General features: G+C 48.4%; 1 protein-coding gene across 1 annotated transcript in view; it reads right to left on the bottom strand.

The window, feature by feature from the left end:
• Positions 1-357: 357 nt before the first annotated feature.
• The window catches only part of dusp22a (dual specificity phosphatase 22a), a 167,930-nt gene continuing 151,904 nt past the window's right edge, over positions 358-16,383 (bottom strand). Inside the window, exon 7 of the mRNA XM_038806287.1 lies at positions 358-1,086. Coding sequence (XP_038662215.1) covers positions 880-1,086 — 207 coding nt within the window. The 3' untranslated portion in view covers positions 358-879. The remainder of the gene's footprint in view (positions 1,087-16,383) is intronic.

The raw sequence follows: 16,383 nt of genomic DNA, 5'->3' as shown, positions 1-16,383 counted from the left end.
TTCGGCCCATCGGGGCAATTTAGCACGGTCAATCCACCTACCCTGCACGTCTTTGGACTGCGGGGGGAAACCGGAGCACCCGGAGATATGGGGAGAATGTGCAAACTTCACACAGACTGCCACCCAAGGCCGGAATTGAACCCGTGCCCTTGGCACTGTGAGGCAGCCGTGCTAACCACTGTGCCACCATGCCGCCAGAGGATTCCAGCGTGTAAGACAGAGTTTAGGAGGGAATTCTAGAGTTAAGGGCCTGGGGAGCGGAAGGCATGACCGCCAATGATGGGACGAAGGAAGTGATGGATGGGCAAGAGGCCAGAGTGCAAAGACTAAAACTTCACTTTAAATGAGGTGCAACACTGCAGATCCAATATTCGTTTTTATTTATTCACTTTAAAATTCAACGGGCTTCAAAAGTAAAAGTAAACACAGTAAACAATTGCTGCCACATGCTACACTGAAAACAATTTATATGGTTTCATATCCATTTATCATTACTGCCAATGCCTGTAGGTAAAAGTAGCAATATTGTTAATGTTGAATAATTTCTAGCCTTAAATGGCAGTGCCCAAAGTTACTGCAGCAAGTATCTGTTCTGAATAAAGGTTAGGAGCTAACCTAATTCAACGCAGCACTATTTAAAACCTGCAGGCTTAGTTAGTTAGGCACTTAGTTTGAGTAAAGGCACAACTTGCTGACTGGAGCTAATGGGGGCATTATTAAAAGTGATAAATAGGGAAAGAGAAACAGTGATACATAAATGATATGCCTTTCTCCTGTTTCCTATTGCACTGTCGGTACATATGGCTGTATATATTCTTGCTGATTTACAACGAATAAACTGATATTGAAACATCCAGCAGTCGTGCCCCGTCCCAGCTCTTATCTGTTCACCCAGCTGTGGCTGGTACTGCCATAGGCATTGTAAGGTAGAGGGTAGACCGTTGCCGAGTGGTTCGCCCAGTGACGCTCTCCGTGTCTCACCAGCTGTTGCTTTTGTTGTTCGTCGTACTGAGACAGCAGCTTTGCAATCTCCTGCTTGTCGTTAAATTGATTTTCGCCGTACTCTGTCTGAAGCCAACTCCGATACTGAAACAAAACAGGCACAAGTTAAAAATGATGCTTCTCTTCCCTGAAGGCACTAAAGCAGGTTTCTGAGAAGTAACAAATGTTCTCCAAAGTGCGGGTTGGCCAGGATTTGCCGCCCACAACCAATAACTATAGACTGGGGCTACCCCTCAGCTGTGACTCAGTCGGTACCAATCTCTCCTGCATCAGAATATTGGTGCACATAAAATCTAGGCTGACATTCCAGTGCAGTACTGAGGGAGTGCTGCACTACCAGAGATGCTGGGTGGGAAACTCTCCGTTTGGGAGACTAAGAGCGAGATCTTCCTCGCAGTGTTGCGCCCGAAAAGCAGCATAGTTGGTGGATGCCAGGAGATCCGCCTTGCGGGATCTACCCGGATCGCCGCATCTCACAAGGTCTAACATGATCTCGCGAGAGGTCGCAATGTGAATCCCGCCCATTGTCGGCGGGGTCACTTTCAGGCACATTAGCAGTCTCACTCTAATATGCATTCCAGCGATCTAACCACTTTGCCTTGGAGATCCTGGGTGGTCAGAGCTGGTCTCCACAAACGGGGACCAGATAGAAAGGCATTCATGGGAGTGTTCAAGGAGTTTGTAAGCCCCCAGATGTTTGCCCTCTGGGCAGGGTGGCACCTTGGCACTGCTGGTGCCACCTGGGCACCCTGGCACTGTGATTCAGGACATGCTAAAGGGCCAGCACTCAGCTCACGTGAATCTGGAGCAATTCTCATTGCCATCGATGTCGGATTCGCTGGGGCCAGAATCGGTGTTGGAGAGCTGGACATGCTGGAGCTGCTGGTAAGAACTCCCTGCCCACACTCTCTCAATCCTGCCAAGAAGATGGCACAAAGGACACTTGCTCTGAGATTCACAGACTCAGAGCTTGATCACTGCTGGATGCGGTGGCGGAGAAGAGGGACATCCCTGGATGGGCAGGAGGCTCCAGCCTACGATTGTAAACCGGGACTGGGTGGAGGTGGCCGAGACGATGACTGCTGCCAGCCTCACCAGGCGGACTGGCATGCAGAGCAGAACAAAGATGAGCAAAGAAAAATGAGTCACTACCTTTGTTCCCCTGGCATCACTCCTCCTATCACACCCCTACTCCCAGAGGCCAATCAAAACTCACCAGCCTGCATCTCCCTCACATCCCACCCTTCACCAAACCCCAACACCTGCATTGTCCTCTTTGGCCAGGTACCTGGCACACAAATGCCACCAGCTAACAGACCTCTCCCCCTCCTGTAACTCACCTTTTATGCACCTCACCATGCCTTTTATGTGTCCCCTAGGATAAGGCGGGCCTTAACAGGTGGCCCAAAAGTGGGAGAAGACTGGATTGGCTGACCTGGACTTCAGGGCTTTAAACGCCACGGAGCAGATGCTGATGGAGTTAGCCAGGGAGGTCGGCATATGACAACCAAGTGAGCTCCCAATGCAGAGTAATGCCCCAAAAGCAAGTGGGGTCGCCCCTCTCCACCAGAAACACTCCTTCCCAAGATCTCATCCTGTGTCTTGTCTTTGTCTTGAAAGACCACCATCTGACCAGGCCGGCTCGTCTTGGGTACCTCGCGCCGCGCCACATCCCCAGCATACTCCAGAGGACCAGTCCCGGCAAGACACCGACTTCTCATCACCGCTGTCACCTGCACCCTCCACCTCGGCTCCTGGTGGGGCTCCTGGGTCACCTTCTGCTGCTGCTCACGTCACGCATGCTGCAGCACACAGTCCCCGTTTGTAAATACCTATAGTAAATCGTGCCCCCTGTTTGCCAACTGAGAGGGGCGGAGCATCGCAGAGGCCTGGGGAATAGTGGGTCAAGCGCGCTAAATATATTTAAATGCACGCAGATACCGGTTTTGCATCCCCCTTTCATCGTGGGGCGCAATCCTCGTTATCGCCAGCAGGGAGGCACTAGAGCATTGTTCCCGAGTAGGCGGCGGGCATGGAACTCAGTTTTGGCCGGATGCACGAGTCTCTGTTTGACCGTGATTCGCGTTTGCTGCGTTGCAAGGTGGATAATTTTGCCGTCTTTAGCATGAAATGTTGAACCAGAGCAACGTCTGCCCTCTTCTATGGACATAAATGTAAGGTGGGATTCTCCACCAGCAGGATTCTCGATTCCGCCGGCAGTGCACCCACCCCCACAGGTTTCCCGGCGGCGTGGGGTGGCCACAATGGGAAATTCCATTGGCAGGTGGCGGGAATGGACTATCTCACTGACAGCGAGGGCGCGCTGCCGAGGAACATGTGACTGGTGGAGTGGAGAATCCCACCCATGGTGTTATTTTGATGAGCATCAGGGGTGTCCTCCTCAATATCCGAAAGAAAGCCTTGCATTTATATAGTGTTTTTCTCAACCACTGGAACATCTCAAATGCTTTACAGCCGATGAAGTGGTTTTGAAGCGTAGTCACTGCTGTGGTGTAGGAAACACAGAAGCCAGATTGTGTGCAACAGACTCTCACAAACAGGAATGATATCAACCAACTGTTTTAGTGAGGTCGATTAAGAGAAAAATCTTGGCCAAGGCACAGTGGAGAACTCCGGTGCCCCTCGTTGAAATAATGCCTTGGAATCTTTTCTGGCTGCCAAAGCAGGGGGGCTTTGGTTTAATGATTCCATGAAAAGACAGCGCCTCCAACAGTGAAGCATTCCCTCAGTACTGAACTGAGTGAAGAGCTCGGAAGTCCTCAAAGGGCATTTGGTGCTACCTTTAGCGGCCTTACATTGTCCCTGCTGGTGTGGGCATTGGCTGTGGGATCTGGAGACGTGATTTCAAAAAAGAACAGGTAGCCGAAGAGGTTGAATGGTTAACCAATGGGACTTAGTCACTGGCAGAGAAGTCCTGGGCCTCGTACACAGTTAACCAACAGGACTTCATTATTGGCACAGAGGTCAAGTTGTGTCCCTTGTCAATGGTAATTTAAAGAAGGATAATCGGAGTTCCTATGGATATTTGAATAATAAGAGTTGACACACAAAGTGAGCATTGGTTCTATAGAAAGAGTGAGGGACTTGATCATGGAAAGTAGGTAGATGGTGGATGAAATGAACAGATATTTTGCATCAGTCTTCACGATAGAGGATACAAGCTATCCCAGAAATAGCTATAAATCAGGAAATGGAAGAGAAGGAAGAACTCAGAAAAATTGCAATCACCAGGGAAGTGACATTAAGCAAATTGTTGGGGCTGCGTGCTGGCAGATCCCTGGATCCAGATGGACTTCAACCTAGGGTCTTGAAAGAAGTGGGGGCTGGTGAGGTAGTTGATGCATTTGTTTTATAGTTCCAATATTTCCCAGATTCAGGGAAGGTTCCATTAGATTGGAAAACAAAAATGTCACTCCTTTATATTCAAAAAGGGAGGGAGGACAGAAAGTAGGAAACTATCGGCCAGTGAGCTTAACATCTGTCAGAGGGAAAACGTTAGAAGCCAGTATTAAAGTTGTAGCAGCAGGGCACTCAAAAATTCAAGGCAATCAGACAGTGGGAACATACTTTTGTCCAAGGGAGTTCTTTCACGCAGTCGCACGCGCTGTGGATAAAGGGGAACCAGTGGATGCACTGTACTTAGATTTCTAGAAGACATTTCAGGAGGTGCTACATCAAAGGTTATCAAGGAAAATAAAAGCTCATGGTGTAGGGGTGAACATATTGGCAAGGACAGAAGATTGGCTAGCTAACAGGAGACAGGGAGTTGACATAAATGGTCTTTTTCTGGTTAGCAAGATGTAATGAGTGCTCAGTGGTTAGTGCTGGCACCTCAACTTTCCATAATTTACATAACTGACTTTGACGAAGGGACTGAAGGTATGGTTGCAAAAGTTGCTGATGACGCAAAGGTAGGTAGGGAAGTAAATTGTGAAGAGGACATGAGGAGACTACAACAGGACACAGATAAGTTCGATGTGGAAATAAGTGAAATTGTCCATTTTGACAGGAAGAATAAAAGAGAAGCTTATTTTCTAAGCGATGAGAGTTTGCAGAGCTCTGAGATTCAGAGGGACCAGGGTGTCCGAGTGCATGAATCACAAAAGGTTAGTATACAGGTACAACAAGTAATTAGGAAAGCTAATACAATGTTAGTGGTAATTATGAGGGGAATTGAATACAAAAGTAGGGAGGCTGCAGTCTACAGAGCACTGGTGAGACCGCATCTGTATACATCCCCTTATATTAGAAGCATGTTCAGAGGAGGTTACTGGAATCATATCTGGAATGGGCCATGTTGTCTTATGAGGAAAGGTTGGGCAGGCTAGGCTTGTATTCTCTGGAGTTCAGAAGAGTAAGAGGCAACTTGATTGAAACCTTTACTAAGACACAGATGAGGATTTTTTTTGTCCTCTGCGTGTTGACAATCATTGGAACTCTCTTCCTAATGAGGCAGTGGAAGGAGCGTCTTTGAATGCTCCTCAGGCAGTGTTCGGCAGTTTCTTGACCAACAAGGGGCTGAATGGTTATCGGGGGGTGGGTAGGCAGGAATGTGGTTTGAGGGGTTAGCTTATTGAATGGCGGAGTTGTCCCGAAGGGCTGAGTGCCTGTTCCTGTTCATAACTCGAATGTTCATGTCAATGAATCCTGCCCTTCAGAGGCAGGCAAAGCGTATCTTTCACTGTCCTCTCCCCTATATTTCTTGCATATTCCCTGCCTGTTATCCACTTTTCCCTATGGTTCAGCAACAGGAAAAAATTTCTCTTTTATCAGGTTTGTGCGGAGTCTAGTTGGATTGTCCACTTGGGACCATCAGCTGCTGTGGTTAAAAAGAGTGCAATGAGCTAAGTTTTTCAAGGGAGGGAGTACGCAGCAGAAGAGATTACATTTGTGATTGCACTATCACGAGTCAGCACACCACCTCAAGATGTATTATTGCACTCTACTGGGTATAAAACAAGCAATGAATATAATTCCAGGTATCATGTGGACTGCAGCGGTTCAAGAAGGCAGCTCACCACCACCTTCTCAAGGGCAGAAAATGCTGGCCAAGCCAGCGACGCCAACATCCCATGAATTAATTTTTAACAAGTACAAGAAAAAGCTGCTTCATCACCTACTGATGCCGCGATCGATTAGTTTTGCAGGGATTACCATTCAAATAATGAAGGGTCCCAGGTTCGATTCCCGGCTTGGGGTCACCGTCTGTGCGGAGTCCTGAAATGGGCGGCATGGTAGCAACAGTGGTTAGCACAGTCGCTTCAAAGCTCCAGTGTCCCAGGTTCAATTCCCGGCTTGGTGTCACTGTCTGTGCGGAGGGTCTGAAACGGGCGGCTGGTAGCACAGTGGTTAGCACAGTTGCTTCACAGCTCCAGTGTCCCAGGTTGGATTCCCTGCTTGGGGTTACTGTCTGTGCGGAGTCTGCACGTTCTCCCCGTGTCTGCGTGGGTTTCCTCCGGGTGCTCGGTTTCCTCCCACAGTCCAAAGATGTGCAGATTAGGTGGATTGGCCATGATAAATTGTCCTTAGTGTCCAAAAAAAAATGTTGGGTGGGGTTACTGGGTTACGGGGATAGGGTGGAAGGCGTAGGCTTAGTGCTCTTTCCAAGGGGCGGTGCAGAATCGATGGGCTGAATGGCCTCCTTCTGCACTGTAAATTCTATGATCTATGATAAGGATCGATGTCCATTATGCTTTTAAAGAAAAGTTCTGCCGTTCTGAATGAGTCTTGGTTTAACAGAGCTGCATTCATATTAAGCACAATACCACCAACAGCACTTAATTACTTCAGTGGATGTTACTTACCAACTGTGCCAGGGTATTTCCAATGGAATTTCCCTTCTTACTAAAGTTTGGCTCGACATTAATTTGTGACTGATAACTAGTTTACACATTGTAACAATCATGTCAGCTTTGTCAGCTGTGTCAAAGAGTCATCGGACTCGAAACGTTAGCTCTTTTCTCTCCCTACAGATGCTGCCAGACTTGCTGAGATTTTCTAGCATTTTCCCTTCCATTTCATCCACACCTTACTGTTTGAGCTGATAAGTTATTCGAATAGCAGGCTCTGAAGGCATGTATGCATTCAAGATGCAATGTCTCCATGAAAAAAACATCGGGCAAAACATTTACTCTCTTATTTTACCATCACCCACAAGAATACAGTAAAGTTCCTTTGGAAGACGTCATTGTGTCACTTGGGAACTAAACCATCATTAAGTCATGTCAGGAATTATTACTGATGGGAAATTTGGATTGGAACAGCTCAACAGAGTTACTGCAGGAGCAAATATTTTCACCTTCTTAAAATAAAATTGGATTGGATTGGTTTATTGTCAGGTGTACCGAGGTACAGTGAAAAGTATTGTTCTGTGTGCAGCTCAAACAAATCATTCCATACTTGCAAAGAAAATACATAATAGGGCAAACATAAAATACACAATGTAAATACATAGACCCAGGCATCGTGTGAAGCATACAGGAGTGTAGTATTACTCAGTAAAGATCTGGGGCGGGATTCTCCCCTACCTGGTGGGGCAGGCGGTCCCGGCGCCGAGGAGTGGCGTGAACCATTCCAGCGCCGGTCCGCCCGGAAAGTGCGGAATCCTCCGGCGGGGTTGGCGCGCGCCAACCGGCGCGGAGGGGCTTGGCGACGTGCCAACCGGCACTGAAGGGCCTCTGCCGGCCGGCACACATTGCCGCATGCGTGGGAGTGCCAGCGCATGCGTGGGGGGGTTCGTCTCCGCACAGGCCAGGGCAGAGGTCCACAGCAGCTGGTCGGGAGGGAAAGAGTGCCCCCACGGCACAAGCCCCCACGCCCGCGGATTGGTGGATCCAGATCCACCCCGCACTCCCCCCCCCCCTCCCCACCCCCCCAAGGACCCCAGAGGTCGCCCGCAGAGCCAGGCCTCGCCAGTAAGTACCAGGTCTAATTTACGCTGGCGGGACTGGCGTAAAACAGGCAGCCGTTCGGCCCATCACGGGCCAGAGAATCGCCGGTGGGGGCTGCTGCCAGCAGCCACCGACCGGCGCGACCGATTCCCGCCCCCGCCAAATCCCTGGCGCCGGAGAATTCTGCAGCCAGCGGGGACGGGATTCACGCCGTCTCCCGGCGATTCTTCCGCCCGGAGGGGGGTCAGAGAATCCCGCCCCTCAGATCAGTCCATATGTCCATCAGTCCATTAGAGGGCCGTTTAGGAGTCTGGTAACAGTGGGGAAGAAGCTGTTTTTGAGTCTGTTTGTGCATGTTCTCAGACTTTTGTATCTCCTGCCCGATGGAAGAAGTTGGAAGAGTGAGTAAGCCGGGTGGGAGGGGTCTTTCATTATGCTGCTCGCTTTCCCAAGGCAGCGGGAGGTATAGATAGAGTCAATGGATGGGAAGCGGGTTCGTGTGATGGACTGGGCTGTGTTCACGACTCTCTGTAGTTTCTTACGGTCTTGGGCCGAGCATTTGCCATACCAGGCTGTGATGCAGCCAATAGGATGTTTTTCACGATGCATCTGTAAAAGTTGGTAAGAGTCAATGCCAAATTTCCTTAGTTTCCTGAGTAAGTATTGGCATCGTTGTGCTTTCTTGGTCGTAGCGTCACCGTGGGTGGACCAGGACAGATTGTTGGTGATGTGCACACCTAAGAATTTGAAGCTGTCAACCATCTCCACCTCGGCCCCGTTGATGCAGGCAGGGATGTGTATAATGTTTAGTTTCCTGAAGTCAATGACCAGCTCTTTAATTTTGCTGGCATTGAGGGAGAGATTGTTGTCACTGCACCACTCCACTAGGTTCCCTGTCTCCCTCCTGTATTCTGACTCATCATTGTTCGAGATCTGACCCACTATGGCCATGTCGTCAGCAAACCTGTAGATGGAGTTGTAGCCAAATTTTGCCACGCAGTCATGTGTGTACAGGAAGTGTAGTAGGGGGCTAACTACGCAGACATGCGAGACAGATATTGGACAGATATCGTAAGTAATTAATCGGTAACTATTTCCGATGGAATTAACAGGACAACAGAGAGGTGAACTAGATGGACCGATGGCATCATCTAGTCTTGACGTGATTTGCTTTGAAAATGACACGAGATGTCCTGTCCATTGACTGTGATCGGAGGGAGATAAATCCAGGCTAACAGATATTTATCTTCTCCTCAAACCGGAACGACATTTGTCCGAAGACACAAGACACATTTCACATTCAGGAGTATAACCGAAGATGCACATTGCATATATATAAGATTGCCGCTTGCGTGATCGGCAAGGCTTCCCATCCTTAATTTCCCCTTCAGAAGGTGTTAATGAACCACTGCAGTCAATCTGGTTCAACCATTCTGCAGCGGTTTGCTACAACTGAGTGACTTGCCAGGCCATTTCAGAGGGCAGTTCACAGTCAACCACATTGTGGGTCTGCAGTCACATGTAGGCCAGACCAAGTAAGGATGGCAGATTTCCTTCCCTAAAGGGAACCAGATGGGTTTTTTTTACAACAATCAATGATGGTTTCATGGTTGAAACAGAGAATCTAGCCCATTGTCTTCGTGTGCTTGTCATTGGCCCTCCAGATATTTCAGTTGACCTTTCTGACATTTTTTTTTTCCTTTGTCAAATTTAATAAGACCCAATTAGTGCAGTTAGTCCTCCCAATGGCCTTTCAGACAGACCATGAACCACTTGTAACTCCTTCACTAAAACAGGAACTGGATAAAAATCACCCCGTCGTAATATTGTGCACTACATCTGGAGTAACTACTGCATCACTTGACCTTTTTGCTCATTTCTCAGTGGAGACGCTGGAAATCCTCGAATTATAACAAGTGGCTATGTTATTATCTGAGGGACGCATCACTTCATTCGGAAAGTTTTGGCAGCAACAGCATTTGGAGGAATCCCGATAACAACATTCTTGAAAATATGCGTGTTTCAACCAAACCCCCATCAAATGAAAAATACTTTTCAAGTACACAGACCTTAGCCAAGAATGCAAAAGCATTATTTATTATTTTTGGCAATTAAGACGCTGATCTACCAATATGAAAATATTTCGCTGCCTATTCCATCACATTCGCTGGTCTTCTCAATGAATATTTACATTTCCATCCCATGGAACTAAGACCCATCACGCGATTTGCGATTCGAACTCAACTATGTCCCAGGGACGCCATATTTCTCTCAGCTTTTCACAATCTGCGGGATTTTTATGGATAAATTGGTTTCGAATTAACTGCTTCCTGACTTGTCTCGCTTTTGCTCTGGGTCCTTTCTTGGTGACGCTCTGTGGTGGGGTACCATGGGGCAGCAGGGTAGCATGGTGGTTAGCATAAATGCTTCACAGCTCCAGGGTCCCAGGTTCGATTCCCGGCTGGGTCACTGTCTGTGTGGAGTCTGCACGTCCTCCCCTGTGTGCGTGGGTTTCCTCCGGGTGCTCCGGTTTCCTCCACAGTCCAAAGATGTGCGGGTTAGGTGGATTGGCCATGCTAAATTGCCCGTAGTGTCCTAATAAAGTAAGGTTAAGGGGGGGGGGGGTGTTGGGTTACGGGTATAGGGTGGATACGTGGGTTTGAGTAGGGTGATCATGGCTCGGCACAACATTGAGGGCCGAAGGACCTGTTCTGTGCTGTACTGTTCTATGTTCTAACTCTGCAGATTTTCTTCTAAAAGTGCCATAGAAAGTTTTTATCTCCGCCTGGGAGTTTTTATTTCAATAATGCTTTGCTTTAATCATGTCCAGGTTTCTCTATCTCGGCATCCCAATGTTGTAATTATGAGCAAGTAACAGTTTGGAGCCTGTTTATATAAAGACAGGTGGAATTCCAGAATCAGAACACAGCTTGTTATGGAGTAAAAGTGGGGAAGAAGCCACAAAGAAGGATGTCTCGCGCCTCTTTGCTGTCGAATCAGTTTCGGGTTGGCATCTGATTAACGCAGCCACAGCTTTAGAGTCAATATCAAGCTGAAATAAACATGTGGTTAGACGTCTTGCTTGTCGGGGGGGACTGAACAGATCAATGTGAAATATATATTTCTGGAAACCTTTGAAGACACCCAGTGAGCCCAAATGAAGCAGAAATAAGGCATTCCTTTCCTAAACTACACGGAGACAAATTCATGGGGGCAAAGTTCGAGAGCCGCTGAAAACAGACACGGCGATCGTGGCGAACAATTAGCTTGCACACATTTTTTGCGATGTATGAAGAATTGCAATGTCATACTGCTTATTCATTTAAATGATTTCAGTAATCATCGTCACTAATCACGCTGTTGACTGGCTGGACAGGTCAGCAGGAGGGCAGCATCGCAGCCTGCACTGTTCAAAGCTAGCCTACTTCTCTTAAAAAGGTGAATTGTGGCTGGAGCGGTCATGCAGGAGGTGAACCTGGTCTGTGAAACACTACGCAATGACAGAACAATCGGCTCCAAGGTTTTTCTACACAGCACTGACAGTCTTGGAGGAGGAGATGAAAAGGAGGAGGAGCGATGCCCTGTATCTGCAGGACGCCTGGAGGCCCTCCAGGTACATGTTAGAAGTCAACAGCAGGAGTCAAGCCTTAAAGCATGAAATAGAATTCTTCCCGGTCCTGTGGCAGTGGCCTTGGAGATGGACATGGGCAGGCTGCGAAAGTAGGGTGACATCACGTTGGATCAGCTCTCCGATCATTCCCAATGCCACAAGAAATTCAATTATCTGACAGGACTGGTCGTGGTCACTGAATGCATTTTTCAGATACAAAATTTGCATTTTATAGCACCTTTCACAACCATAGGACAACCCAAAGTGTTTTCCAGCTAATTAAGTACTTTTGCAGCACAGGCACTAATGCAGGAGGTGCAGCAGCCATTCTGCACACAGTCTCACAAACAGCAATGTGACAATGCTCAGAGAATTTGTTATTGTGACATTGATTGAGGGATAAATATTGGCTCGGATGCCAGAGAGTAGGGCATTTTCCGCAGTGCCCTGGCCAATATTTATCCCTCATCAATATCAGAAAAACAAATTTATCTTGGTACTCAAAACAGATTATCTGTTTGGGGTCCTTGCTGTCTGCCTACATTCAGAAGGAGGCCACTCGACTCATCGAGCCTGCACCGACCGGTTGAATGAGCACCCCACCCAGGCCCACGCCCCGTACTATCTCCGCAGCCCCTTCCAACCTACACATCTTTGGACACTGAGGGGTAATTTTTTTTTAAACGGCCAATCCACCTAACCTGCGTGTTTTTGGACTGAGGGAGGAAACCGGAGTACAAAGAACAAAGAACAAAGAAAATTACAGCACAGGAACAGGCCCTTCGGCCCTCCCAGCCTGCGCCGATCCAGATCCATTATCTAAACCTGTCTCCTATTTTCCAAGGTCTACTTCCCTCTGTTGCCGCCCATTCATATACCTGTCTAGATGCCTCTTAAATTATGCTATCGTGCCCGCCTCTACCACCTCCGCTGGTAAAGCATTCCAGGCACCCAGCACCCTCTGCGTAAAAAACTTTCCACGCACATCTCCCTTAAACTTTCCCCCTCTCACCTTGAAATCATGACCCCCTTGTAACTGACACCCCCACTCTTGGAAAAAGCTTGTTGCTATCCACCCTGTCCATACCTCTCATAATTTTGTATACCTCAATCAGGTCCCCCCTCAACCTCCCTCTTTCCAACGAAAACAATCCTAATCTACTCAACCTTTCTTCATAGCTAGCACCCTCCATACCAGGCAACATCCTGGTGAACCTCCTCTGCACCCTCTCCAAAGCATCCACATCCTTCTGGTAATGTGGCGAGCAGAACTGCACGCAGTATTCCAAATGTGGCCTAACCAAAGTCCTATACAACTGTAACATGACCTGCCGACTCTTGTACTCCGATGAAGGCAAGCATGCTGTATGCCTTCTTGGCCACTCTATCAACCTGCGTTGCCACCTTCAGGGTACAATGGACCTGAACTCCCAGATCTCTCTGTACATCAATTTTCCCCAGGACCCTTCCATTGACCATATAGTCCGCTCTTGAATTTGATCTTCCAAAATGCATCACCTCGCATTTGCCTGGACTGAACTCCAGCACCCGGAGGAAATCCACACAGACACGGGGAGAACATGCAGACTCCTCGCAGACAGTGACCCAAGATCGGTATTGAAGCTGGGTCCTCGGCGCCGTGAGGCAGCAGTGCTAACCATTGTGCCAACAAGCCACACCTCCACCCCAGCCTGTCTATCCTGGTCACCCCTCATAATGCTTTGCCAGCCTGGACCCGGTAAAGCCCCACCTCCAAATGACCACACACACCCTCCCCCAGTGCACCACACTTCTCACTCCAGCTCCAAATCCAGGTCTGGCTCCTCAGCATTGGAGACTGGCTGCAGTCCCAGCAGTGGCCACTAATCCTGTGACCTCCTGTGCTGATGAGGGCTAATGTCTCACCTCACCACCCCTCCCAGCATAAAATACCGTGGGAGTCCAGCCCTGTTGAATCCAGTCCAGGATTTTCAGCTTGCTTGATTTTAGGCTCCACTGGAGTCAATGGAATGTAAAATTGGAGAAGGTGTAAATTATCTTGAATACCAAACAGGCTCTTAGTTTAATGTTTGATGTTTGAGGAGAAAAATCGTTCAGGGCAAGCAATTTAGAAAAAAGGAATTAAAAGACTGAAATGATTTCCTCTTTGTTAAAAGTATGAGACTGAATTTGTCTGACAAAGTCTGCAATCTGTGTCATGTGCCATGGACACATCTCAAATCTTTGATCTGAGCAGTCATCACAATATAGGTAAGCCTGGAACACAATCAAAAACAGACAGGGAGCAGTTGCTTTTTCACTATTTCAGAGGGTCGGTGCAGACTTGCTGGGCCGAATTACTTCCTTCTGGCTCTTGTTGTCTTTTAACCCTTTGATTTATCCTAATGCATATTCCACAATTTCATATTAATGGGGCATATGTCTGGCACTACGTCCCTGAAAGATCCTGGCTAGATTTTAGCGATGAGGAGCAGAGTTGAATCAAATAAATCCTGGTTTGATTGAGGCGGTCAGAGGCCCGGGTTGGGCCGGGCTCACAGTGGCAGGCTTGCGAGTGAGCGGGCCTACGCTTCAGCAATGTTGTCAACATCAAGATGGTGGCTGCCATTGCGAATGATGTTCTGGACGATGATCTCGGCACCCTGGTGCAGATTTTTGGTTCTGACTTAGTTGAGCTGCGAAATATCCTCGAGAAAATAGTGGAAGCGGAGAAGAGAATCCTGTTACTCGATAGAGCAGTTTCCCTGGTGAGGGCCCGCCCGCCTTCGGTCCTGGGAAATTCTGTTGTATGGTATGTCATCCAAGCTGACCGACTGGGGGACTAGGAGCTGGACAAGGAGCGTGCATGGACCGGTCTCTTGCGAGGAATGGTGGGGGTGAGTTCCCGACCGATTTTGAGAGTTGGCTGCCACGCTTTCGCAGTCTCGATTTGAAGGCCAGGTGTTTCGCTTTCGATGGAGCACATTGCACCCGGTATTTGAGGCCTGGGCCCGGTCGGAGACCCACACCGTGGGTCTTACATTGTCCTGTCCTCGATGCTCGTTATGAGGACACTGGACATGTCGTGTCATCCCCCTGGCCAGGACCTAGGTTCCTCGCTGTCTGGGTGTCGGGGCGATGGTGTGACGGAGGTGAAGACGCTTTATTCAATGGAACTTTGGAGGGATCTTGAGGCTTGCTCGATGATCCTGCCATGGCTTTAGCCCTTCCAAGCGACATGGATGGTGTTATCATCCTGTAGTTCATCAATAATCTTGGACTTTATTCCCTTGTGATTGTGCTGTTGATTTCATGTTATTGCCTTTTTTTCCTGAGAATGGTGTGCGATATATGAGCATGGGGGGCAAGGATTGCCTGTTATCCTGTCCTGGCAAAAACCATGGTGAGTCAGTCATGTGACGTGTCGATTGTGCAACGTCTTGTCCTTTTTTAATGTGTTGTAATGCTTGCATTCATAAGGAGGGAGTATATTTTAGACACCCCTTACCTCATTTGTAGAGAGGAGAATAGAGCCACGGCAGAGTGATGGGTGGATGGTGGCTGGGGTGGTGGCTGGTAGGGTTAGATACGTCCTCACTTGGATTGAGGAAAGCCCCCCAGTTAGAGCCATCTGTATCGGATTTTTATTTTGCATTTTAGTTACTTTGAATCTTGAGAATCCGTGTTTGTTTCCTGCGAAAGCCGGGCAGGTCACGTATCCTAGACCGGACAGGGTTCCTTGTTGTTGTTCTGTGTGGTCGGCTTCTCTGCAGTTGTTGGAGCAGTAGGAAATGTGTGGTGCTGCGCCTGGGTGTGATCAGATAATCCTTGTTTGGTTTGTTGGAGTGAGAGTCTGTATGCCGGGGATCAGTGTTGTTTTAGCCCTTCTTCAGTTTGAGGGTGGGCTAGGCAGGGAGATAGGCACCCTCCCCCAAATGGTCTTATATGGTAGCTTTCTGAGAGCCCTCCTCATTGTGGTCAGCTCTCCCATGGGGAAGCAATGATTTGTGTCTGTTGAGGCAGTACCTTGTCCTCCAATATCCTCTTTGTAATGGTATACATGTTGGTCTATGTCCCACGTTCTTTCAGGTGTTCCTCGCTTATGGGGGGTTTCTTCTCCTTATCTGGGTGGGCAGCGTGGTGTCGCTGGTCCCTATTTGATCTATTTCGTTCCAGGAGGTTTCGATGGGCATATCAGGGCAGGAAATCGGCCCCCTCCCAAGATACCCGATTGACGGATGTCTTGATGATTCTTCTTCTCCTCGCTGTTGGGGTCTCCTCGGTTGAGGATGATATGATTTTTACAGTGTCGGTAGGGCTGGTGCATTTCCCTGGGTATGGTTAATGAGGAATGAGGTCGGCTGGGTGGTGAGTCTTGGCTTGTGCTGGGTATCCCGGGGGTGCTGACTCCTCTGTGTAAGAGTGTGCTGGACTCGGCCAGGCCCGGTACTGTAGCTAGTATCATGTTGCCCCCTTATGCTTGGGATGTCCCTTCTCGAAGGCACTTAGTAGGAATGTCCTGGGATGCTGAGTATTGATATGTTTTGAGTATTCTTGGTTTACTAACTCCTAAGTGCAGGAGGGTGCGGAATTGGGTTAAGTCCTGTACTGTGTTTGGTATCCTGTTTCCCCGTTATGTTTGGGATGATCCTTTGTCGCCTGGATGTTACACGAGGTTGAGAGAGGTTTGATCAAGCAGCTTTTTCTCTTCTTTGTCTCATGGTAAGGGGCATGTACCAGTGGATCATGGGCGTATATGGCTGTGCCCTGGTCCTTTTTATCCTCAGACCCTCTACTCCTGGTACTTTTCCTTTTTTATCTTGACTTGGTTAGTTCATTGAGAGGGACTTATCTCACTGACTGTAAACCAAACCTATTATA

Source organism: Scyliorhinus canicula, chromosome 9 (assembly GCF_902713615.1).
Source record: "Scyliorhinus canicula chromosome 9, sScyCan1.1, whole genome shotgun sequence".
NCBI lineage: Eukaryota > Metazoa > Chordata > Chondrichthyes > Carcharhiniformes > Scyliorhinidae > Scyliorhinus > Scyliorhinus canicula.
Note: the sequence above shows the minus strand (reverse complement) of the source record. Positions and strands in the feature narration are given on the sequence as shown.